Source organism: Copadichromis virginalis, linkage group LG3, assembly GCF_057382275.1.
Source record: "Copadichromis virginalis isolate Kocher_CV1m ecotype Utaka linkage group LG3, C_Virginalis_male_GT1.1, whole genome shotgun sequence".
Classification (NCBI taxonomy): domain Eukaryota; kingdom Metazoa; phylum Chordata; class Actinopteri; order Cichliformes; family Cichlidae; genus Copadichromis; species Copadichromis virginalis.
Window position 1 is genome coordinate 173,612 of NC_140620.1, and position 26,792 is coordinate 200,403.

Here is a 26,792-nt window from a genome sequence, read left to right on the forward strand (position 1 = left end):
GGGTGGTGCACTTCCACTCTTACGGTGTGTTCACACCGAACGCGATGGACGCGAATAGAGCGTCAGGTTTACATGTAAAGTCAATGGAAAGGCGCGATGACGCGCGATTGCGGGTCCCGCGAAAATTCGGAAGCAGATTTGCGTCGCGAAAACGCCAAAACGCGTGAAACGCGCGTCAGTGTAGCGCGTCTGGCGCGTTTGACTCGCGAATAAAACCACGCGCGTGAGTTTTTGTGTTGCATTTTGTGCATACGCGCGTTTCACGTCTACCGCTCGAGTTGGAAAAATCTGAACTCCAGCATCAAATCGCGCCGCGACAACCAATCAGGAGCCTGGTGACGTGGCTGTTACCTAGGTCAAAGGGGCAGATCCAGCCAAAGCCTTTCATACTTCAATGGAGGGGAAGGCTAATCAATGCGGTAGCAAACAACTCGGAGCTGTACAACACCAGCTGCTTTCAGTACCGAGACAGGAATAAAAAGGACCGAGCTTGGAGGAAGATATGTGAAGAGATCGGGCAACCTGGTAAGTTCATTCATTTCTCTTTTGAAAGTTTTCACTGACCCGGGAAGCCGCACAAAAGCTAGCAAGCCACCGCTATTTTCCCACTGACGTACAAATACCGTTCTGCTTTTATGCATGTTGTCATTTAGGAATATATTTTATTGTTTATTAATAAACAGCACACAGTGGTCCCGCTGTTCATCCGTCACTGCTTTGCTTTTTCGCTGATTTTTTATTGCACAGTACAGCATTGCATTCTGCAGCCTGATTGACAAATCTCCTGCGCTTGCCAAATTTATCACGTTTGGTTTTGATAACCATCGCGTCCAATAGAAAAAACAGCACAAAAACACCCATAACTATGAGCCTCATTCGGAAATAGACACCTGCACCGTGAGGGAAAAAGGCGCACGAAAGTGGCGGGCAGATGAAGACAAACCGCGGCATAATAATACTTTTACGTTTTGCAATCTACAAAGGTTTGCACTTTGAGAATCAATTGTGAGAACTGTGACCAGGGGCTAGTTATTCTGAGAACCCCTGCAATAAATGAGGGACCACTGTCTACTCTACGATTATTATATCCAACCTGTTAACATTTAATACTGTATTGATAGAACCAACTGATTCTGCAGCAGAGCATCCCCAGTCCCTGAGCTCCTGCTGCTGCACCCACAGATATGTACAGCAAGCACTGATATCTTTTTAGTCGGTGGGATTCCCTTGTGATCACCTTTACTAAATATCTACAACCAATCTGATTATATCCTGTTATTGTTTTTTTTTTTTTTTCCAATGTTGAAATTAAAATCTAGTAGCAGCCTTCTCATTTCTTTGTGTTTTGTGCTGTTTTACAGGCCCACAGAGGAGGACGGCTCCGAGGCAGATGAGGGACGGGTCCCAGGACGGTCCATCGGCGGTGGAGCTGGCCATCCTGGAGTCCCTGAAGAGGCCACACCAGTCTCCAATGGAGCATTTCCTCCTCAGCCTTGTTCCTGCTCTGGAGAGCAGCTGGTCCTTTTTATTCCTGTCTCTCTGTAAATTCTTATATTTTATATATTTATGTTTAATGTTTTTCTGTTTGAGACTTTTAATATTATTTCAAATAAATGTTTATAATGACTAATGTCTCAGTTCTACTACACAGCAAATGTTGGCACACAACTTGACACATGTAGAATTTATTTCATATTATACTAATGACAAAATATACTGATACAGTGGGATGCAGAAGTTTGGGCAACCTTGTTAATAGACATCATTTTCCTGTATAAATCGTTGGTTGTTACAATAAAAAATGTCAGTTAAATATCATACAGGAGACACACACAGTGATATTTGAGAAGTGAAAAGAAGTTTACTGGATTTACAGAAAGTGTGCAATAATTGTTTAAACAAAATCAAGCAGGTGCATCAATTTGGGCACCACAAAAAAGAAATGAAATGAATATTTAGTGTATATCAATGTGTGTGTCTCCTATATGATATATGGGGTGCCTTTGTCTGGACGTGCTTCTCATCCAGAGCTGCACAGCACAGAGGAAAGTTCCAGCGCTCCTGGAATCCCTCTGTGATGGACCGCCAGTCTCCAGGTGAAGGCACAGCCATGAAGTCGTCCACTAGACAGTCCCAGATGGACGTCGCTGCCTGGGGGGCGATCTGACACACCGACTCTGTAACTGAACGCTTTGTCCTGAAGGAGTCCGCGGTGACAAGGAACCTGGACAAAATTGTTCAAAATCAGTATTATGTGTACTGCAGTTACAAAATACATTATTCAAATTCCAAAATACTTTTGTGATGTCAGATTTAAATCACAAAACTTAAATCTTACATAAAACATTTTGTAATTATAAGGATAATTACAAAATGTATATTAGATAATATCTAAAACAGTTGTGTTTTATTTTAACTTTAACATATCATAATTTGATTGGTAGCAACTTTCACAACTACAGTGAGCCAATCACTCATAATTCCTAAACATGTCAATCAGGTAGGAATGAAGTGAGACATTAATAGAAATAAAGAGTTGTGTGTTGACATGTAGCCCTTTCCTTGCTTAAATCATTAATATTTTTGAAAAATTAATCTGTGATAAGACAGCTTATCAAGATAGAACCATGTAACTAGAGATGAACCAAACTGTTCACAGTTTTATCTAACTCTGTTTTAATAAAGGCTGTGACCCCTGCTATAGAGTCTGACAGCTGCAGGGATTATATACAAATATTCAACTATCCCAGAATTAAACCAGGTCTAAATAAAAAGGAGTGAGTATCACTACAAGGTTAACTCAGTGGTGCTAATGCTACAGTTTGATATCAGCAAACACCGAGCGCATACATTGATGTGACACCACAGCCATGCTATCATTCAAACACTGATAACAGCATAAATCGAATTAAATCGGGACTTGATGAGACCTTCTGAGTATCACTAGAAATATTATAAAGAGTCGTCTCTGTACCACAGTTTGCTTTCAGTAAACACCGACAGCATTCACTGTTAGCATAGCACATCCATGTTAGCAGTGTATAACTGGATGGATTAGCATATTAGCACAGATATCAATAAAGGACTACCGTATTAAATAGTTTTACTAACCTCAGGCAGACGGACAGGCGCTCTGCAGGTGGGATTGAGCGCCTGTAGTTGGTGTCTAGGCGGGCAATGCTGGGACCGACGAGGGAAAGCAGGTCCTCAAACTGGCCGACGGTGATAGCGCTGGAATCGGCCGTCATCCAGGCGCAGCTCCTGGAGCAAGTGGTGAAACTCACCAAACTGCTCACGCCTCTGGAGGACCTGATGGACCCAGGTACGGCGAGGACGTCTTTTACGCTGCTGCTCTGCTCTCCACAGTACATAGAGAAGGGAGACTCTCTCTTCAAGCGCTAGCTCGACAGCTGCCATCTTGCAAAGATACCGGTCTGGCACAACTCCCTCCCACATTCCTCCCACATTTCCGGTTCACGCGCGTCAAAATATCATATTTTGACGCGCGATGGATTTTTCTTGGACACGCGTTGAGACGCGAATGTACACGCGTCAAATTAGGGGCGTTTGGGGCGTTTTATTCGCGTCCATCGCGTTCGGTGTGAACACACCGTTATAGTCAGAGCTGTATTTCAAACACACACACACACACACACACACACACACACACACACACACACACACACACACACACTTTGAATATTTGGCCATGTTTACTGTAGCAGATTCCCAGATAATAAATATGACATAACCCCAAAATGAATTATTAATATTTACTTTAGTATATCAATGTACCAACTACAGAAATGAAAAATACTTTATCACCTGGAAGAACTGAGTCACAGCTTTACTTCTGTGTGGAGAACAAAGCGTCTTCATCAGAAGGTGGCAGCAGAGGTCTCTAATCTGAATCTCCTCTTTTACAGTTTTTTCTGAATGCTTAAACCCTAACTGTGATTCCTGCAGCACAATTTCTAAAACTATTCAGACTTATAGCAAAACCACTCACTGAGTTTGCAAAACTAAAAGCACAAAAACTGCTTTGCACTCAGTTTGCAATTTTGTAACACACACTTTGTAAAACTGTAGGCACAATTCACTGCACAACACTCAATTACCAAATTTCCAACACATGATGGTCTCTCTTTGAAGTCTAAACCTGATGTTGAAAGAACAGTTTACACTGAACTGTCACAGTTAGTCTGAGGAATAAAATCTGCATACCTACTGACTACTTGTGGGATAAAGCAACAGAAATGAAGACTGGAAATAAAACGAGACGTTTCAGTCACACAGCAGAGCACTCAGCTGTTAGTTAATGTGATGACATTGAGCTGTGTTTGTTCAATAGGAGTTGGTAGCAGATGCAGAGGTGGTTCTTTAACTGATACGGTGGCTTTGAAAACGTTCTCATATCCCAGCACACAGAGTAAATCATGTATTATTATGTGAAGTGGCGATAAAACCGAATTAAAAATTGAAAAGAATCATTCTGTGCTGTCGTTGTGTTTATCTCCTGCATCTCGGTCACTTCTAATGACACATAAATCAATGTTCAGAAGTCATTGCTGTGTGTGAGACACTGACAGATGAAGCTCTTCTTCTCTTCGTGTCTTTGAGCGGCTGCTTCGATAAACTACTTTTGTTTTGATTGTCACGATCACCGTCGCTCTCACTGTCTGTGTGCGAGGAAATCTGGATCCTGTTCTTATATGAATGATGCTAATCTCCATCTGTCGTTATCATAATCTGTTATCATCCCAGCACTGAAACAAGCTAACAGTTCACCTGTAACTCAGTTTGTAATCCACATGTCTGAACTACAGATGAACGTGATCGGCTCAGACGCTACTTGTCTGCATTTTTATTCTCTCCTTTGTTCTGCAGCTTAAGGACTGAAGCAGTGTGTGCATTACACCAGAGATTTGGATTTTCTTCTGCTTTTAATAAGCCTGAACTAACAGAATGCTTTCTACTCTATTTTGCTTGTAACTGTAGGTTTTTATATGAAATAAAACCATTTAAGCACAAACATCCTAAATGATCTAAACATCAGATATTATCTGAGGAGTACCAGCCAGACAGAGTCAGGCTCACCTTAATGCACAACTTGGGAGAGAATTTTAAAACGTTGACACACTGATCATCAGACCTTCACGAGACAGGGAGTAATATATCAAGCTTGAGTATGAGTACGCAAATATTTGTGGAGATTCTTTTCTGAGGTCGGGTTACACCGAAGGACGGCTTTGTCACTCCCTCCTTGACAAAGCAGTCAGAGATGTGCGTATAGTGCTTATCACTGCTAATCAAGCCAGTAAAGTAAGATGTTCTTGCAGCGTTTAGTCAGTTGAACAAGGTTAATAAGGTCTTTTTCCACATCTGTTCAGCTTTCCTACAGAATATAATCCTGCATCCAAGAGGAAGGATTGACGGTTTGAAATAAGCTGTATTTTAAGGGGCTACACAATGGAGAGCTAATCGACATGTATTATTAAAACAATTGAGGTTACCACAGATTTTTGAAAACGTGGATGTTTAAATAAGGCAGAGAGATTAGAATATAAGTGCAGAATTCAGATATAGCTTCTGAACTTTAGAATGAATTATGTAGTAGTCATTTTGTGGAAGTTGAGTATTTCTTATTCAGCTTGTTTATACTCTGCCTGAGCACTCACACCACTTTATACAACACGCCTCATTAATGGCACAAGCTCCTGAGGATGTTTTACCAGTCGGTGGTTGCTGGAGTACTTTTCTATGCTGTGGTGTGCTGGGGGAGCAGCACAGCAAAGAAGGACTCATGCAGGCTGGAGAAACTGATCAGGAAGGCTAGCTCTGTGGTCGGCATGAAGCTGGACACTCTGGTGACAGTGGCAGAGAAAAGGACATTAAAGAAACTGCTGGACATTATGAACAATGCTGGGCATCCTCTGCACACGGCCATTAACAACCAGAAGAGTCTGTTCAGTGACAGGTTGCTTCTCCCAAAGACAAGAACCAACAGACTTAAAAACTCCTTTGTCCCACACGCCATCAGACTGTTTAACTCCTCTCTGGAGGGGAGAGGGAGGGGAGACAGGAGGACAAAGGAGGGGGGAACAACTAAGCTGTAGTGCCTCTTCACCTCACTGTGCAATACTTTTCCTAATAGTCAACGGTGCAATAGACCTCAATACTCGAAATGTGCAATTCACTTGTATTTTTATTTTTATTCCTATTTATTCTATTTATCCCCTTTGTATATTTTATTTATATTGTCTCTGTATTTATATATATATGTGTGTGTGTGTGTGTGTGTGTGTGTGTGTGTGTGTATATATAATATTCTGTAACTCTGTAACTTCTGTCGGTGCTGTGCTTTTTTGGAAACCGAATTTCCCAGAGAACCCACCTGAGGGATTAATAAAGTTCTATCTTATCTCTCAAGCTTTAAGTGCTTTCTATCCCACACTCACACTGCAGTGGGCTGTGGAGAACAACCTGGGGTCAGCATCGTGCCCGAGGATATTTGGCATGCAGACTGATAGATGTGCTCCCTTCTGAACCACAGCCACACTATGAGATCACATCCTTCTAATTACAAGGATTATGTTTCTTCCCTCAGGAGTTGGGATGATGGGCAGTGAGTACGACTGAACATAGAGATGGGAGGAGCTGAGGAAAGCATGAAAAGCTCTGAGACAGAATAATTGGCTGTTTATTATTTGACTCAATGGCATGTAAATCAATTCATAATCCTGCTAATGTGTTTTTCTTTCAGAATCTCTGGTTGCTATGCTCTCTCACAATTAAAATGAGTCCACAGTTCATTTCTTTTCAAACTCAGAGTCTTTTTATCTTTCATGTTGTTTTTACGTTGTTCTAGTGCAACACTCAGGCTGTAGTTTCCAGTTCCTGTGTATTATCTGCACACATGGTTTCTGACAACAAAGCTGACTTTGACTTGGAACATGTCGTGTCAGCAAAAGCTCTGGATAATGTTTCAGCGAGTCCTGTTCTCCAGACAAGAGATGCTATTTGGCAATAATAGCAATAATTTTCCACATGGAAAATCTTTCTATACAACTTTGTTTTGCAGCAAATAGAGCTTCACTTCTATGTGTAGAACACAAACACTCATGTTCTCTTGTCCTCTTATACTCTGTTCAGGTCTGTTGAAAATAATGTCCCATTGGAAAAGCTTGTTAGTTTAGGCCTTTATAGATTCTGATGATCTCTGAGCAGCAGCAGAAGGAAATAAACCTCCAACAGAACGAACTCTGGGAAATTCAGTCATCTTTTCACAAGTGGGGATGAGGTGAGAGAAACAAAGAGCTTTTAGAAATAACAGTCAACAAACACATTATTGGGATGAAGTCCTTTCAGCCTCTGTGCGACACACAGACAACCTCCCACAGACACACACAGACAACCTCCCACAGGCACAGACACACACAGACAACCTCCCACAGGCACAGACACACACAGACAACCTCCCACAGACACACACAGACAACCTCCCACAGACACACACAGACAGACTGTAGACAGATGAAACGAACATATATTGATGAACTCAGGATGACCTACTAGCCTTGTGTACATGTGAGAGCTTCAGGTATATAGAATTACTGAAGGCTTTTGTTGAGTGTTAGTAAAAGGCGTACATGTGACAGGCGTGTACTCTCTGACGTGAAATGTTTCTGAGGCCAAGGTAAGGCCAAGCTGGGCAGCCAAGACCAAGAAATGGACCAAACACACCAGAATTGTTATATGTAGCAACGAGCAGCACTTTGCATGTTGAAGGACACGTGTATCAGCAGGGGTGGCTTACCCAAGAACACGAGCCACTCTAACTATGTAAAGCACTTTGTGCTACATTTTCTCTGTATGAAAAGTGCTTTATAAATAAAGATTGATTGATTGATTGATTCTGTTCCTCGTGTGGTTCTGAGGCACACCGCTCCTCCTGGCTGCCTGACCCACGTCTTCTCCTTTCACCCTGAATCATGTTCGCTGAAGCCAGAACTTTTCTATGTCTCACAAAAAAACAAGTCACCTGTTCAACAGCCGTTATGTTTATCAGTAGGCTGGCTTTATTGTGCTCATTAATGCTGCAATAAGGACATAGTTAAAGCCTTGTATTCTTACTTGTATTGTTCCAACAGTTGTGCTGGGTCAGGGGTGGCAAACTCAATCGCACAGGGGGCCAAAGGTCAAGGCACACTTTAGGTCGCGGGCCACACAAGATAAACATTTATTGAACACTAAAACAATGTGTTTAAACATAAATATGAATAAAAACAGACAGGAATATTATTAAATAAACTTAAAAAAATAAACTTTAAATATTTTGCTCTCCATAAAAATATATCCTGTCAAAATTACACAAGTTAGAAATATGAACATGCTGCCAGAAACCCAGAAAAATAAATGAGAGCAAACACAAGGTTGGAGCCGCATGTAGACGAGCTGGGCGCTGCTGCAGGAGTGCAGCTAATAAACTGTGCGGGCCAGTCAGTGTCTCTCCCTGAGTGCATCATTACACTGCAGCTGCAGCTGCATCTGCACAGGTGCAGCTCAGCAAAGTGCGCTGACTTGGTTCAACATTACTGCAACAGGGAAAGTGAGGCAGGCTGCACTGGTGCATTAGTGACAGCTTCACTGCGTCACACCATGATGGGATAGATGGTCTCATAGGGTCAGAAAAGTTGGATTTGATGGGCTTTCGCCTGCAGTGTGAACGTAGCCTAAGACTACTAAATGAAAACACGTGGCTCAGTAGCACAAAAGACCACTAAAGCTAGGAAACACTTATTTCAAAAGCATATGCTTTACTAACTATAAGAAGCTAACATTTTAATAGCTCACCTGAGTGCCTGCATCATGCACACTGGCTGTGTCTTCAACACTGTAGCCCACACCGTTTACTGCATGTCACTGACTGGTAATCTGAAAGTGTGTGTGTTGTCCAACTGAACCATATCCTTTTGGTTTTTTATTTGGCAATATTGAGTTTGAAAATCATCAAGATGACATTTGCCATAATCTGGAGGTACTTAATGAACCGCAGACGCACAAAGATGCTTCTGTCGCCGTTTCACAGAGGTTTTTGGTTTCCAAGCAGTTTTCAGCCGAGTCCTCTGGGCTGCTGTTAAAGCTCCATGCTTGAGTTAGGACTTGGGTTTTGTGTTCTTCTACAAAAAGGTTTGAGAGACCATTTTATTTCCTTTTCTTTTCTTTCTTTGCACACTTGAAATGTATATAGTTGGTGTACTAATAGATCATCTAATGACTTTTATTTTACATGGAAGTCATTCTAAACTGTCCTTTTCTGTCTCATTTTCCAATTGGCTGTTCACCAAATCACTGTTCAGGTTGCTCCCCAATTTCAGGGGTGTCCCCAGTCATTACTGGGAAGAACAAAGGAACACACTGTTGGCATGTTTTATTTCATCTAGTGTGGATAATGATGAGTAAAAGACAGCTACCTTCACCATGCAAAACAACAGTGTGACACAAAGATGAGGTTATGTATCTCTGTGTTGACCATCAGTCAATATGACAAATTAAACAGCAGTGACATTTTATCTGGGTGGAGGTAAAAACCATTGTTATAAAGCGAAATGCCAGCAAGCATGGAGCTAAAATAAATAACAGTGTATTTTAGTCTGTTTGTTCTTGGTTTTGAGTGAAGGTACAGAAACAGTATATAAGTGCTGGTGTTCGTTTCAGCACCTGCACACTTGAAGGCTGAAGTTACAAGCTGACACTGATAACAGGGAAGATAAGGTATTATATCAAATGCTTGCTGGGAAGTGTCAGATTATTGTCTATCTTTTCTTTTATAAACGACCTACTTTGAATTTTCTGATTTGTACAGAGATGCTAAACATCACCATGAAGCTGCTGACTGTGTCTACACTTCTCTGCGCAATGGTGGCTCTGGGCACTGCTGCTGGTGAGTATTCCAGTATACTGAGCATCATCTATACATCTTATGCATGAATATATTAAACTGAAAATTATAATGAAAATCAACATTTGCTGTTGTCTAGCACTTCCAGATGAAGTGGCCAGTAATGGGACAGAGGCATCAATTTCAGCAGGTCAGTGGACTTTTCAGGTTTGAAACCAAAACTAATCACATTTTTATCATCAGTACATCAGCTTTCCTACGTCAGCTTTCATAAATTTGTTTTCATGTGTGATGGACAAGTACATTTATAGCTTAAAAAAGTTCATCTTTAACACTCAGATAAAAACACATTTTTCATGAATTTTTATTTTAAAAACTTTTCCGACACAGTAAAGTAGCTCAATATTCTTTGATTGTCTTCAGGAGAACATCATGTTGAGAAGAGAGCAGCATCTTGTCCAAGCGGCTGGACTCAGTATGGGAATCGATGCTTTCTCTATGATAACCATCAAATGACTTGGGCTCAGGCGCAGGTAAAAGCACTGATAGGAATTTATCATTTATCCTTTGTGCAATCTTAACTCTTTCTGTTTACGTTGTCATTTCTATGAACTCAGTCTGTTGATTTCCATTGTAGCGAATCTGCCAGTCCTTGAATGCAAACCTGGCATCTGTAAACAGCAACGACGAGTACCAGTTCATTCGAGCCGTCATATCTAGTGCCTCTCGTGAAAGTGGACTAACATGGGTTGGTGGCTCAGATGGTCAACAGGTATATCACTTATCATTATTCAGAGGACCCTCCCCCATTAGCAAGCACGTGGTGACAGTGGGGAAGAAAAACAATTTTTAACAGGAAGAAACCCGAGGCAGAACCAGGCTCAGGGATTAGTTCCCACCTGCAGTAGATATGGAGGTCTTTAAGATGGGATCTGATTATTCAAGACTTTAAAATTCCTTCTTCATATTATTGTATCTACATGCACATTTAGAACTTGGAACTGTAGCTTATTTGTGAACATATTCTTGCCTACGTTTTTCTGTTTTCTAGGAGAATTACTGGTTTTGGATTGATGGAACCTATTTCACATTTACGCAGTGATGTCATGGAGAACCTAACAACGCTGGGGGAAACGAGCATTGCTTAATGGTGAATTCTTCAGGTAAACCTAAAAGTACAATGTAAGAGCACTATAAATGTTAAAGAAAAAAGGAAACAATACCCAGAATCCCCCAAATAATCTTTATGCATTTAATGTGACAAACAGTGATGAGTGAAAAAATGTCAGCAGTACATTTTTCCATCATATTAATTATTTACATAGTGTTTTGATGCAATGCTAAACACATGTATGTGTCAGGTGCTGTTGTTATACAGAACAGCATATTTAGATCAGTGATCATTTCTCCATGTGATTGTGATTTCAGTTCATGCTGATTTTGTGTACTTACAGGAAGCAAGTGTTGGAATGATGGGAGATGTGACAGCCAATACCCATTTATTTGTGTCAGGGCCATCTGCTGATTCCTGGGCTCTCGTGAAGGCGTGGCCTACCTGACGACAGAGCAAATCCTCTAATATATCACAATAAGAATCTGGTTCTGATTTGATTTACTTCTTTTCTTTTACTGTAATGCTGCATAAGGAATGAAGCGACAAGTGACATAAACTGGAGTTGCTCTTTTAACAGGAGCAGACTGCATGTGTACTTGAAAGAATGCTTTTAGCAAAACGTTGTTTCCCAGAATGAATTGTTGTTTCTCATCTTCTTCATCATTAAAATCTTAAGCATTGAATCAAAATGGTCTGTGCATTTAAATGCTTCATGCTTATCAGTGTACTCTTAAATATCACATACATCCTCACTGTAAAATCTAACTAGTTCTCTGAGCTTAAAAAACGTATGCAAACGCATTGCCTAGAAAACAAAGAGACACTAACAACGCCTGATGACTAAATTAGGACGACTTAATCATTGTGAGTACAAAGTACTACAGATGACTTCATTTTTTCTGCGTGAGCAATACTAATGGTTTATCCACTGAAAAAGATTTGAAATCTAACAAAATAAAAATATATATAAATTTTGTGGTAGCTTACTATTTTAAATTTTGCCAATGTTTTATCATCCTTGAACTTGAGATTTATAGTAGAACACTTAAAGACTATAAGTATGGCTAAAAAATAACTATCAGCATTTCTTCTAATGCAGTTAAACTCAGTCCAACGGTGATTTTCAAATGCAAGAAAGTATATCAGTAAACATCTTGGACACTGTTCTGCTAAATATCAAACAAGCATATTCCTACTATTGTGTCTTGTGCTGTTTAATAATACTTAAACAATTATTAAATTGGTATTTGTATATTTTTTGTTACACAATTTAAAACTTTTAAAAACATATAATAAAGTATTTCTCAACCTCATGCACTAGCTCACGCTGCCTATGCACTGCAGAATGCTAAAGAAAAAAACTTGTATGAAAACTTGTATGAACAGCACACAAGAGTGAAAACAGATATAAGATGCCTAGAAAAATCATATAAATGAAACATGTATGTTTTGGATACTTATGTGAAAGTAATGAGAAAGTGGCCACTTTCATGAGTAAATCACGTAAGCCTGATATGATTCACTATATGAAGCAGGCCACATCTTATGCAGGTCTTTTATAAGTTTTTCCTATTTCTTTTCCATATGGGCAGAAACACAGTCAGCCCAATATTTATGTACTAAAACCAACTATGGTCAGCTTAAGTTATAATTATTTAATTTTTCCACAGAGCCATATCCACCCCTGCTTGTGTCACTCAAGAATGCGAGTTTGATTGATGACCCTAGCCTTGACCTTTTGACCTTACCGGAAGTACTCCGGAAGTGACTAATCGATTCCAGGGCTGTGTCCCAATTCAGGGTCTCATGCTTGAAGTACGCGCACTACGTGCACTACGCGTACTAGTGCACTACGCACGAGAAGTGCGGAAGTGAGAGGCGTGCTGTTCAGGTGGCCTAGCAACCATGATACTAACCGCGAGAAACGTTAACCTCTTCGACATGTCAATGGCTGTGAACAAAGAGAAAGTTGTAAATAACTCATGAAAGAATAAAGTTACGTTGAAACCAAGCACACCATTGTTGTTCTTGTGACATTACCAATAAGTTTGATGTGTCACATGGCCCTCTTCCTATTGGAAAAACAAAAGTTGTATCCAAGATGGCCGACTTCTAAACGGCTACCATGGTCACCGCCCATCTTGAGGAGTTTGCCCCCTCACATATACTAATGTGCCATAAACAGGACTTTAATATCACCAACCATTCCCATGTTATTACAGTGTATCCATATAAATGGCCCACCCTGTATATTGTGTTCAGTACACGTCACTACAGTGGGATTTCGGAAATATATAAATACGGACAACAGGCTCTTCCACGGCAATCTCTTGTCGTCAATAAGCAACGTTTAGGGAGCTCTATAGTATTCAATGAGAGGACCCTGCACGTCAGTTCTCGACGCGAGGGGGTACCCTGCGCGTCGATAAGTGAAGCAGAGGGAGCCTGACCATGCGTCACACGTTTGACGAGTTGGGAGTGAGAACGTGTTGCTCTGGCACAGCTACAAGCCATGTGAGCTCGTAGCCCCTCCCACTAGGATGTACTACCACAGTCGACCGTCGTAAAGCAGCCGCAAATCAATAGCAATACAAAAACCCTCAAAATCATTGAAGAACATTTGATAACCGAACACCCAATACAGATATATACATATATACTGAATATCACACAATATCAGATCACCAAATTAACACTGGGTTACATTAACATTTTACCACAACTTCACCAGATGTAGCTAAAAAAAACTAGCCATTGAAAGAGGTGAAGAGAGAAAGATGGCAGCTTGGTCAGCACTAGTTGCCTCTATAATGTATGCAAATACATGCAGGTCGGAATCTCCGCCCCTTAAGCGCACCCCCGGACAGTGCCAGCAGATTGAAACTGAAAAACAAAAAATGTGATACAAAAAATGTAGTTTCAATTAATTGTTTTTCACTATCATTTTTTTTTAACTTTCAATACAAGAGTACATTTATTTCAGTTACAATATTGTTTTTCAGTTTCATTTTAAGGTGGCATCGTTCTAACCCCATGATTCTGACTGAGACACACCATACCACTGTGTTCGGCCACGATGCGCTGAGATCAGTGAGCACATACTACACATACAGTTAGTTTTAGTTTGTTTTGCACTTTATTGTTCAGTAACTGAATTTCTCTAAATTGTTTTGATTTATAATTGTCGCATTTGCAATAAATTTACTTTGTTGGATTGTAAGTTTTAATGTTTTCATATATTATTTGGAAAAGTGTTTTAACAATACGTTGCATTAATGCATAGTTTGTATGACAGATGTTTTATTTTTTGTCATTTATGTCAAATATGACGTCATCAAACTTCTAAGTTGTGAATTACAGCTAGAACAGCATAATTAATATTTGAGTTGCTGACCCCTTCTGTTGACAGGTCTGGTTTATTGTACACTGGATTGTTCCTGAGGTGCGAGCCTTCCCACCTGGACTTTGAAAGACTTTGAAAGACTCGCTTCTTTCTTGATGATCTGCTGCACTTTGCGCTGTGGTAGGACTGTATCACTCACACTTTCACACACAGCTGGTTATAACACCACTGACTGACATTCTCTCACCCCTATTTTCTTTCACACCCTGGGAGTTTTTGGACTTTACCCCTTGGACATGTTTTATTTGGGACTTTAAATGATAAGCTGTTGTGTAGAACATTCTCCACATGTGAAAGGTGTGTGAGATTTTCATCTGAATGAACACTGAATTTGTGTAATCTGCTTTCTATAACAGTTAAGGAGTCAGGTTACTAGGGTGTCCCAACATTGAGATCAAAAGTTACTATTTTTATGTGTTTTACTTTGCTTTCATTTGTTGTTCTTTTCTACAATTGTAAATCGCCTTTAACCTGTGGTTGTCAAACTCGTGCTTTATTTCACTAAAGCCGGTTTGTTCTTTTGAGTTACATTCTTGTCTCTGTGTCTCATTAAAACACATCCCTGTGCTTCTATAGTCGAACCTATTGGCCCATTAATATATTCTTTAATTAATAATAATTAATATTGTTTTTTCCTGTTACTGTGTTACACAACCATGTCCAGGTACAGTACACAATGTTCCTGCTTAAACGGTGCTGAACCGGTGCTTAAAGAATGGAGAACACAAAATTGGTCCAAAAACCTCTCATGTTCAGCTGTTTTTTTTGTAAAAAGATAACAATGTTAGCCTTTTCTGCAGCTATGGGGCATATATGGTATCACTCTTGGCTGGAAGCAGTGCTTAAACAATGGAAAAAACACAAACTTTGTCCAAAAACCTCTCATGTTTAGCTGTTTCCCTCTTTTTCTTTGGTCATTTTAGCCTTTTTGGCCAGGGTGAAGGGAGTATCTGCCATCAAACAAGAAGACAGCCGCATGTAGCTATGATGATGTTTGCTAGTTCACCTTACATGCATTAATGTAATAACGTGGTTAGCCTACTCAACGTAAATTACACACGAACAACATTAAGCTACTCACGCAGAGAAGAACGGCTGCTGCTGCATCATCATCCTCATCATTTCTGCTACACTGGCAGGGCTAGGGGCCAGGACTCTCCTCTTCGGGTTTTTGGGGGATGTTGCTCCGGGTCCGATAACTGGCAACCCACCCGACGTGCACGGTGTGAGGTCTCGCAGCAAGCTATCAAATACGGCGCATTTCTCGGCTTTTAAAAAAACGCTATGCGTCGCCAGGTGTTTCATCGGATTCGAGGTGTTACCTCCTTTGACAGTATCACAGTATCAGCTTAAAGCACTTGTTGCTGCTGAGTTTGCATCTTTTGCTGTGAAGTACAGCCAGACTTTGACCACTTCGCCTTTTTAATCTGTAGCTCTGCTCTAAAAGAACGTACGTACCTGGGCCCGCCTACTATCCTTGGAAAGGTAAAATGATTGGCTAGAATCCAAAGTGTATCACATCTCAGGAAAAAAAAGCACCGAAATGTGCGCTGCTTTTCGGTCTGGTTACTACCGTTTATGTCACCGGATACCGTTACCCATCCCTACATATAACAGACAATCAACACAGGACGACATAAAGTGCAATGTGCAAAGACAGAATAAAATGATATTGTGTGTGTGTGTGTGTGTGTGTGTGTGTGTGTGTGTGTGTGTGTGTGTGTGTGAGAGAGAGATCACAGCAGCAGGTTCATGGCCTCACAGGCAGCTCACGGACAGGATGGAAGCAGTTTGTGCATGAAAAGCAGAAGTCCCAGTTTGTCACTTCAGGTTTCACTGAGCTGTTTCCAGAAGAGCTAAAATAGACGTCCAGCTGCTGAGATCAGTTCCACTCTGTTGGGTTTCTTTGTGACTGTTTCCTGCCGGTATCATTACAGGTCATTTTAGAGTTTTTGGAGTGAAGCAGCTGCAGCGTCCTGGTGATTCCTCCTTTTATCGCTGCTGTTTTTTTTTTTTTTTTTTTTTTTTTGTTTTTTTTTTCTAAATGACATCAGAAACAGCAGTATGCGACATTACGTGATGGCAGAGCTTCAGTTCATCCTTTGTCTTTTTTTTTTTTTTTAATAAATAGGACAGGGGGAATGAATGAGAGAGAGAGGGGGAGAGAAAGAAAGAAAACCAAAGGGGAGAAGAGACGGTGAGAAGGGGGGGGAAGAGAGACAAAAAAAAAAAAACAACTCCTGGGTCACCTGTATGGAGAAAAAAAAAAACAAACAAACAAAAACAAACAGAGGAGACAGCAAACAACAAAGAGCAACATAATAATAGAGAAAACAAAGCACCATCACAATAAACTAGCTAGTCATAGATATCAGTATTTACTAAGTAATAAACGATATTGTGCAGCACGCAAGATAGACAGCGCACAGTGTGCTTTGAGGCAGCAGCCAAGAAAGCTTTAGTCCGCGTCTGTGAATACCCATGTGTGCATACCTGTGTGGATCAGCATGCTTGCATTCCAAAGGTTTCTCCATGTAATGATCTGCTAGGGAGTGTGGGGGGGCCACAGCCCCGTCCTCCAGGGTGTGAAGCGGGTATGGAGGAGATCAAAACTCCAGACATCCAGAGGCCCCCAGAACACAAGAGACCATGGAAGACCAACAGAGGGGCAGCCGCGCCACTGTCCCAGTAAGAGCTGAGGAGAGTCCCAGATGAGGGCTCGCCCAGCAGCCGCGGAGCAGAAGTCAGGGGGAGTTGCAGTGACGCGCCCGTGAGCTCCGCCGGCCCCCAGCTGCGCCTGAGTGACCGAGCCCTAGGCCGAGAGGCCGGGGGCACCCCACCTCCAAAGGGGCCCGAGCGAGCCCCAGGCTCCAGGCCCCGACAAGCGGCCGCCAAGGAGTGAGCCGGTGTGTACCCGGACGCCCACCCCCAGACACAAAGAACCACCAACACACCGACACCTGAGGGAGTCCGCCACCGGCAGGGGAAGTGGTGGTGGGTGGAGATAGGCCTCCAAACCTTGGAGGGCCTGAGGTGTCCCCAGAGAGGTGGCGTCTGATACCCAACCTGACATATAGACACAGACATACAGGCACACACAGACACAAACATCCATTCCCCCCCTCATGCTCTCATATGCACTCACTCCACACTCAACCAACGTGGAGACAGACATAAAGAGACGCTGTACACACGATCACACTCCCCAAGCGTACTCTACAAACCGGGTCTAGGTACCCTTGCCCCTGGAGGGGGGAATTGCACCCAGACCCAGGTGGTGTTACCCTTTTCCCTGCGGTGGGGAGAGGCAGACCACCCCGACTCCGCAGCAGCAGGGAGGCCCCACACCCCAGACCGCAGTCGGACGGCCAACTCCTCCCACTAGCCCTCCCGCTCCAGCAGGCCGCAGAGAATGGGGGTGGGAGAAGACTCCAAACCTCCCTCCACCCGCTCATTGTAGTGTTGATGCATATGTGTTCTAAGGTGCAATTAAAACCCAGGAGGGCATGGAGCTACCTGCCAAGGAGCAGCAGGTAAGCGCATAGTCCCTCCTGCTAACCCTCAATGACTAAGTGTATTTAAAATTGAGAGGTGGGCAACGACGTCAGGGGTGGGGTGTACACCCTGATGGTGATTTGGACTCCGTGATTGTGCCCACCCCCAAGATCCTATATGTATGTGTAATGAGAGTGTGAATAATGTGAATGTCTAAGTTGTGGGATAAAATTGAGGCAGAGGCAGCCAGAAGGGGACGGGGGGGGGGGGGGGGGGGTAGCCTCCTCTGCACCCTGGTGACATACCCCCACTCCAAGGCCCTGCATGTGTGGGTGGTTGTGGAGGAGCGGGAAGAGGGAGGCAGCTGGAGATGGGGAGGGAAGGAAGGGAGGGGCAAGTGACCCCTCCCTGGGGCCAGCTCCCCCGCTGACCCCAGTAGGCACTCCCACCCTCCACGACCCACCAGGGAAGGGGGGCCCAGGCCCATCAGACCGGGGCCCAGTGCAGTAGCGCCCCCCGGCTCCACAGAGCCCTGGACAGTCCACCCAACCCCACCACAGAGAAAACTGCACCCACCCCACCAACCACACATCTTCCAGACTACATAAGACGGTAAACGCCCAGGCTGAGATCTTCCTCCACCTCTCCTGTATCTCCCCCTCCTGCAGAGAGTTCCTGAGAGAAGAAAGCTCCTGCAAGATGTGACCATCCCCCCCACCAGTTGAAGAGCCCCCCAGGCGGCTCGATGCACCGGCGGCACCCTGCTCCAGGGCCGGGCCCCCATGCACCCACCCGCCCACAACCCCGGCAACACACCAACCAGGACCCGAGCCCCCGAGGCCCGGCCCGGGCCCCAGCCCAGAGACGGAGCGCCCCCAGAACCTCACGCCCATCCCGGACCCACCCAGGGGCAGCCAGGTTGCCAGGTCAGTAACCCGCGTCCGTCAGCACAGACCCTCCTCTAGCCCCGCTGCACGCAGCCGCGAGGAAACAGTCACCTGAGAGCCAACAGAGCCCTCAACCGGACGTGACCGCTACCCCGGGTTGAGCCCCCCAAGGAAGATGCCTCCGGGGAACCCCCCGAGTATCGTTGCTGTTAAAGCAGAAATAACCAGATTATAAAGGAGTCTCACTCATGTTTCTGCACTCTCATCCAAAGACGGTTCGGTGCTTGGACCATGTTTGTTTATTTATTACAGGTTAATGTTCAGTCTCATGTCTCTGAGGTGTATCTTCTTTGCTGATGACACAACTTTATTGTAGTCAGGAACATTTACAGCAGCTTCTGGATCCCATGGAACGTGAGCTGGTGACTGTTAGTAAACTGCTTTGATTGTAACACATGCTATTCACCTCTCTCTTCACTTAGGAAAAAATGTTTAATATTAGGAAATCACTCATTAAATAGTCACCAAAAAATATAATAAATGAAGTTTCACAGCAATATTTGTGAAGCGGTGCCAGGAGACCCGAGACAAACATCAGCTGAATCATTTTACTTTGAAAAACTTGAAAAAACATGATAAAGTTGCTGTAGTTTTAGGACACTGACATAGTCGTGTCGTCAGACTCCTGAACACTCAGAGACTGGGCTGACGCACACACACACACACACACACACACACACACACACACACACACACACACACACACACACACACACACAGACACACACACACACACACACACACACACACACACACACACACACACACACCAAGTTACTTTTCAAAATACTTAGCATTTTGCACATTTCCATTGCACTGTGTTGTCTTGTTTATTTGCAATTTTTTTGCACATTGCACTTTACGTAGTCGTGTGTTTGTCTGTTATATGTCATGTGTAGCACCAGGGTCTCAGAGGAAAGCTGTCTCATTTTACTCTGTACTGTACCACTGCACATGGTTGAAATGACGATAAAGCCACTTGACTTGTATATCTGTACATTGTCCGTACTACATCTGTATATTTGCTTTTTGTATAGCAATATAAACATCTGTATACTTAGCTTATTTGTACATACTCTGTTCATAACTGTTCCCACCTTTCACACTATCCTTATCTGCATATAATCTGCTCTTATTGCACTTACTGTTCTTGCACATCTGATTAGATGCAAACTATATTTCAGTCTCTGTTTATACATTTGTAATGACAATAAAGTTGAATCCTAATCCTAAAGTCAACAAATTCATCATTTATTCAATTCAATGCAATGAAATTTAAGGATTTATTAGATGATAATATTAAAAGACATAGAAGACAGTTACCAGGTAACATCCAGAAGCTGTTTGAAACGAGGGATAAAGGAGGGCTCGAGTGACCCGACAGAGACAAGCAGAGGAGAATGGATGGATTTAGTGTTTGAAGCAGAGGTTTTGTTGGTTTGGTCTCTTTCTAACGTGTTTATTGGGAAGACAAACAGATGCCTGACTGACATGTGCACTGTGAGTGTATTAATAAAAACTCACAGAAGGCTGAAGTCACCACACAGAGCAGACTGTGTGAAACAAATCAACAGTGTCCAAATAAAGTGAATGATTAAACTCTGAATGGAACATTTAAATGAAAAAAAAAAACTTTACAAAAGAGGAAGTGATGTCACAGACGTCACAGAGCAGTGTGATGTTGACTCATGTCATTGCATGCTGACCTTTGATGACTTTTGTTTAGCTCCTGTGCCCTTAAAACCATTAACTATGAAATAATCACCAGAAAATAAAAAAAATTATTGAATGTTTATTGAACCTTCTGACGAAACATAAAAAACAGAACTTAAAAATGTAACATTCATTTGCATATGTGAGTTTTAATTTGTATCACATTTACTACATCCAGCAGGTTATTATGTAAAATGTAAAATGACGATGTAGAAGTGTGAAAAACTCACGCATCAAATATGAGACACTTGGAGTTAAAGTTATTATTTTGCTTTTCTACAATCTGCTATTTGCTGACATGTTCAAATAATTTGTTGGTTAGTAAAGAAACAAGTTGATAAATAATGAAGTGAGATTAGGACACAGTTTGGTGCTTTCTGTCATCAAACAGGGCTGAGGAGGAAAACCAGCTCAGAGAGTTTGAAGGTTCTTCAATGACACAGTAGAAGAAGAGCTGTGAGGCCACAGTAAAGTTTCAGAACTGAACTAACTCTGTCAGATTTTCCACAAACACTGATCAACACACTTATTAAACCTCCTGTCATCTAACCCTCGTTTTTGCTGAGTTCTCCCTGTTTTACCTTTTGGAACCTGAATCTGTTTTTTATAAATCCAAATTTGAGCCGACACACTGGACATCTCAACAAAACTCAAAAACACAAAGTTCCTCTTCAGGGATGAAAGTAAAAAAACTGTCATTTGGAATCTTAATGGAATACAATCTGGTTTAATTTTATCGTTTTATCCATGGAACTGAAAATTCATGGATCTGAGCGTTGAAATATCATTTTTTTAAAGAGGTCGTGCACACTGCTGGATTGACTGTATTTAGTCAGCCGTGGCAGAAACCTGGGATTGGTAATAAATATGATAATCTCCTAAAACTACATGGCTTTTTTTCTCCTGCTGATTAAAATAAAACCTTAACAAAGCTGAAGAACTCAAAGTGCATCAACCATTTCTTTCACCATCATTCTGTAAAACGCCGGCGAACGCTCCCAGTGTTTGATACCATATATCCCAGTGTTTCCCTACCACTGTGGCGCAGCACATAGGTGTGCCCTGAGAAATGATCAGGTGTGCCGTGGACGATTATCTGGTTCCACCTGATTAGTCCTCGAAGTAATCGAGTAACGGGTGGAACAATTACATTCTCTTCCACTAGAGGGAAGTACAACTACCAGCTCTATTTAAATGAGTTGCCAACTGGCAGTAAAACAATCGGACCTGGTTCTGGAGAAAACTCAGATGCAGATGAAGGTCCTAGCAGGAGTAGTGGTCAGAAGAAAGTACAACAGGTACACTGGGGACAAACCGAGCCGATACCACTGTACCTGGTGTGCAGGGAAAAACTATCAATATACTTTCTGTGATATTTTTGTTGGTGGTGTGATTTTTCCAATGTGAAATATGTGCCGTGGCTCCCAAAGGTTGGGAACCAGTGGTAAATAAATGAAATGCAGTAAATAACTTGAGAGAGGTGCACAGAGATTTCAATGTTTGAAGATGCTAACAATGTCAACCAAAGCTTTCATCCAATAATTCAGTAATTCATCAGTAGTTTGAGCGTTATTGATCGATCAGTGAACAGATCAGGTTCTGATTGAGAAACTCAGAGTGAGGACTTCAGAGTTTTCAGCTTTAGAAACATTTAATTCTATCAGAGGATCCGTCCGCTCAAACATAATGCTCAGTGGTGTCATCATGCTCGTCAACATCCAATGGCATCTCCATGGAGACATCATGTTTGTTACCTGTGGGCAGAGTGGAGAAATCAGGACAGTGCTGACGTGATCAAAGTGTTTCTGTGAGTATCTGCCTGAGTTTGTACCTGAGCTCCTGCTGCAGCAGATGGACAGGAGCAGGATGGTGCAGATGCAGGACGGGCAGAAGGCCAACAGGTGGCAGATGACTCTGATCCAAGACACAGAGGGCGAAGAAGGGGAGGAAGAGTTGGTGAGAGGAGGAAGAGTGGACAGAGAAGAACTGGCCTCAGAAACTGGAGGTGGAGGGACGGACTTTCTGAGAGTATTTATAGGAGACCCTGCAGGAGACATGATGAAACAGGTTAATGAGTCAGCTCAGCAGGTCAGGTCTTTAAACACAGAGTTATGTCAGTGTTCTGACCTCGGACCCTCAGAAAGCTCTGAGGAGATGATCCAAATGTGTTAGAAGCGCACCAGTAGAGACCTTCATCAGAGTGCCTGACATTAGGGATAACGTGTTCTGCTTTAGACCCAAGGAGACGTCCATTCATGAAGAAAAAAGATGGAACTGTTTCACCACTCTTCTTCTTGCATTGCAGAGTAACATCACTTCCTGGTCTTACAGGAAGTGCAGGGATCACCAGGATCACACCTTTTTCTGAATAGCAGGTAAACAGAGACAGACTTCCACCATCAGATTGGAGTCACACAGAGACAGAGACACAGCTGGAACATCTCACTGTACCTGAAACACTGATGGACACTTCATCGCTCTGCTGTCCAGATGAGCTTTCACACCAGAAGGTTCCACCGTAGGACGAGTTACGATCCAAAACACACAAACTTCCACTCATCTCAGCTGCTCCACAGTCCTCAGTGGGTCCTCCGCTGGTCATCTTCACTGTCCATCCATCAGCTGTCTGTCCATCATCAACACAACTCAGAGACACTGAAGATCCACTGAAGACCTGCTGAAGGTTTGGACTGACAGACAGAGACACTGGAGGACAGACAGACAGATAATCACCACCAAAGAGGAGAGGACCAGTGTCACGATGATCATCAAACTTCACACCGACCTGCATCAAAACCAGAATCCAAATGTGCAGCCAGCTCACATGGGCATGGTTGCCATGGTAATTTGAATTTGACAGGATGCAGACCAATTAACTCTTTACTTGGCATGACTGACTACAACTGATAGGTGGGGGATGGCAACTATGGAGATGCCAGGGGAAAAAGAAGAAACCCAAAGAGTAGGTTCATGGATGTCTTGAAGGAGGACGTGCAGAGGGTTGGTGTGACCGAGGAGGATGTTGTGATAGGATGAGATGGAGGCAGATGACCTCCTGTGGAACCAGCTAAAGCAGCAGCCAATAGAAGACGAAGAGGACGACACATGAAGAAGACTGCCACTTAAGTTCTCATCCAGAAATTTGGCTTGCCCTCTAAGGAACATCCTTGAAACCTGGGAGACCTACAAAACGTTTACCCTGAATTTCAGGGAGAGGTGGACCACCTCTGTCAGTTAATCTAACAAGACTCAAACTCTTGACCTTCGTGGTGTTTGGTGATGATGCCAAACCTCCACCACCATGCCAACTGTCAGAATACCATTCTGCTTAGAGTGTGTATTAGTTAGTGTGTGTATTAGTTAGAGTGTGTATTAGTTAGTGCTGTATAAGGCAGGGTGCTGGAAAGGAGAGTCCGTCCACTAGTCGAGCCCATTGCTATGGATCATTAGATCCTCATAAAACCGTTACAAGACCTTGGTCCTCATAGCTGGCAATAAGTGGAACTCGTCCCCAGTGGGTCTTGGACTCTGCCAGGGCTGCCCTTTGTCACAGATTGTGTTCATTGGTTTGGGCATCTGACCAGGATGCCTCCAGAGCATCTCCTGGGTGTTCCTGGCATGTCCACATCTCACCCAGGAACACTTTACTACTGTTTCCATTGTTTCTCCTGCCACTTGGTGTGATCTTCTGAAAACATGAAATCTCATTTTATCTATATGCTGATGATTGCCAGCTTGATCTACCTTTCAATCACTCTGATAGCTCATCGATTGGACTCCTGCTTGATTGTCTTAGCAAAGTTAAATCATGGATTTAAATGTTTTACATTTTTATGAACAAACAGTGGAAGCAATTTTATTCAGTCCCAATCGTTCTTCTGGTATCCCAAATGTTCACTTTGCTGCTCTGAGCCCTCGCTTGAAGAGCTCTGTTACTAATCTTGGGGTAAAAATCGACACTGCACTTAGTTTTGATGGCCACATGGCGGTGAAATCTTCATTCTATCACGTCAGATCGAAGCTAAAGCCCTTTCTGTCCAGGCATGAACTTGGAAACTGTGATCCATGCTTTGTCACCTCACGCTTCGAATACTCCAACTCCCTTTTAATGGGGGTTGGCCAAGCCACTCTGTCATGCCTGCAACTGGTGCAGCACGGTTTTTACCTCATTTAGTTCAAAATATAGTGAGAATTGTACCAACACACATACAGTATGGCTCAGTTAACCAGAGATGGAACTAAAGTGTGTCAATAAAAATAACCTCTGTGGCCATTAATGTTTCGACAGTTAGTATTAAAGACTATAAATCTGTAAATCATCAATTATAACTGTCAAAAATGTGTATGTGTCATCAGCATAAGAGTGGAAGAGCTTTGTTTAAGAACTTTTAAAGACCATTAAAAATCAGTACAATCAGTACGTAGTTTTGAGGCACAGGCAGATTTTAAAGGACCACACATGCCTCTGACACATCGTCAGATATTCGTATTCTGAGTTTGAGTCAAAGCTAAATGTAAATAAAATAACTTAATTTTTTCTTTGGCTGTCTTTTGCAATTATTGTGCAAATGTATTCTAAATCAGCAAAGAATCAGTCTGCAGGAAATTGTTCTCTGACAGCCACACCTTGGAGAAAACTCATTTCCGTCGTTTGCATCCACAATCTTATTCTTTCGGTCAAAGTCAGAGTTTGTGAGAATGGGTGAGGGTAGGGATGCAGATCGACTGATAAATCAACGGCTCTCTCTTCACCATGACGGACCGGCATCTGTCAGCATCTGCATCACTGCAGTCGCACTAATTCATGCAGGAAAGTTTCTTTATTTTTGTGTCTGAGAATTTTATGTTTAATGTACAGTACGATTCAGTCACTATGTGTCTTTTGCAATGTGATATTTTTATAAAGTATCTTGAAAAGTATTTGATATATGAAGTTAAAAATCCTTATTTAAGGTCCGTGTTATGTGACAGGGAATGACTGACCGTGCCTGCGTAAACTTATTAACAAAATGTTTGCTTATTTTAATCATCTCTGTCTTAACACTGTTGATATTTATAAATTTGGACTTTTTCCTACAAACCATTTATTATACGTACGTCATAATACAAAAAGTAAAAGCCAGGATGTTTTATGCTTAACGCTTATTACCAAAAATATCAGATTATATTGTGAATAAGGGTGGATGTGTTGTTCTTTAATGCATCTGTGAACCATCCTGATACGTGGAAACAAGGGTGATGACAGACGGATATTTACTCTGGTAAATTATCCACAAAATCTACAACTTACTGTAAGTCTGTGACTACAGGGTCAATGAGGGACCTCTTCAAAGGGCTTTCCTTAAGATTAAGACCGGCGAACAGTTTATTTTAAAGACTTTAAGCAGTAAAAATGTATTAATGGAAAAAGTACAGCTGGTGGAGAACATTGTGCATAAGGCCATTCACAACCAATGAAAAAGGCCATATTTAAAAAGATTTATAACTTATATGAAGAATTAGAATTTTACGGCACTTCCAAAAGAATGAATAACTCTGTAAAAATGAGTAATGTTGGAAACATGTAACTGCTCTGTATTACATGTAACTGCTCTGTATTACATGTAACTGCTCTGTATTACATGTAACTGCTCTGTATTACATGTAACTGAGTGGGATTACTGCTGTTAGACAAACATTTAGTATTGGCTCAGTTTATATGAAACGCACTCTGTTCTGTCACAGAGATCTGAATACTGGGAATGACTGCAGACTGTCTCCTGAAATCATAAATATAAACTTAGAAAAGACTCACCTGCAGAAACAGTCGGTGCAGACAGCAGCAGCACACACACACCTGCAACAGGAGGGCAGAGGTCACTGAGGGTCAGAGGTCAATGAAAGCTCAGTTCAGAAATGATGCTGTTTTAGGATTTTTATGTTCCTCGACTGAAGGAAAACCAGAACCAAGAACCTCATCCCGACTCTGAGCAGAACAGGTACTGAGCTCATGTACCTGCAGATACTCAGGTGATACATCAGTGGAAGTGTCCCTGATGCACTCATGCAGACGTGCTGTCTGAGCGCGTGTTGGATGAAGCTGTAAGGATGTTCACTCACCCTGGAGCAGACAGACGGACGCAGTCTTCATGTCTGAGTGACGACTGAGAGTCTGAAGCCTGAGCAGCAGAGATGCTTTCAGCTTCATCACTTCCCTGTTACACGCTCAACACTTCCCTC

The 26,792-nt window shown here is 42.4% G+C and overlaps 2 protein-coding genes and 1 pseudogene across 2 annotated transcripts; 1 reads left to right on the plus strand and 2 right to left on the minus strand.

The window, feature by feature from the left end:
• Positions 1–1,965: 1,965 nt before the first annotated feature.
• LOC146712149 (uncharacterized) lies at positions 1,966–3,614 on the minus strand. Its single transcript, XM_085441842.1, has 2 exons — positions 3,112–3,614; positions 1,966–2,224 (listed from the first exon to the last, which is right to left on the minus strand). Exons 1-2 carry the CDS (start codon positions 3,369–3,371, stop codon positions 1,966–1,968), a joined length of 519 nt encoding a protein of 172 aa, XP_085297968.1. The 5' UTR covers positions 3,372–3,614.
• A 6,253-nt stretch (positions 3,615–9,867) lies between these two features.
• Positions 9,868–11,561, plus strand: LOC146712150 (ladderlectin-like; annotated as a pseudogene).
• A 9,072-nt stretch (positions 11,562–20,633) lies between these two features.
• Positions 20,634–26,792, minus strand: LOC146712151 (uncharacterized). The gene is made up of 6 exons (XM_085441819.1): positions 26,673–26,792; positions 26,368–26,409; positions 23,025–23,279; positions 22,701–22,937; positions 22,405–22,617; positions 20,634–22,327 (listed from the first exon to the last, which is right to left on the minus strand). The coding sequence occupies exons 1-6, from the start codon at positions 26,758–26,760 to the stop codon at positions 22,251–22,253; spliced, it is 912 nt and encodes a 303-aa protein (XP_085297945.1). The 5' UTR covers positions 26,761–26,792; the 3' UTR covers positions 20,634–22,250.

What these genes read in the sequence shown, in the direction of transcription:
- LOC146712149 (XM_085441842.1), bottom strand. Translation starts at nt 3,371, where the DNA reads ATGTACTGTGGAGAGCAGAGCAGCAGCGTAAAAGACGTCCTCGCCGTA. An exon ending in CGCCTGTCCGTCTGCCTGAG is followed by an intron (nt 2,225 to 3,111) that starts GTTAGTAAAACT and finishes AATTTTGTCCAG; the next exon opens with GTTCCTTGTCACCGCGGACT.
- LOC146712151 (XM_085441819.1), bottom strand. Translation starts at nt 26,760, where the DNA reads ATGAAGCTGAAAGCATCTCTGCTGCTCAGGCTTCAGACTCTCAGTCGT. An exon ending in GTCCGTCTGTCTGCTCCAGG is followed by an intron (nt 26,410 to 26,672) that starts GTGAGTGAACAT and finishes CTCCTGTTGCAG; the next exon opens with GTGTGTGTGTGCTGCTGCTG. An exon ending in GAGCTTTCTGAGGGTCCGAG is followed by an intron (nt 22,618 to 22,700) that starts GTCAGAACACTG and finishes TGTCTCCTGCAG; the next exon opens with GGTCTCCTATAAATACTCTC.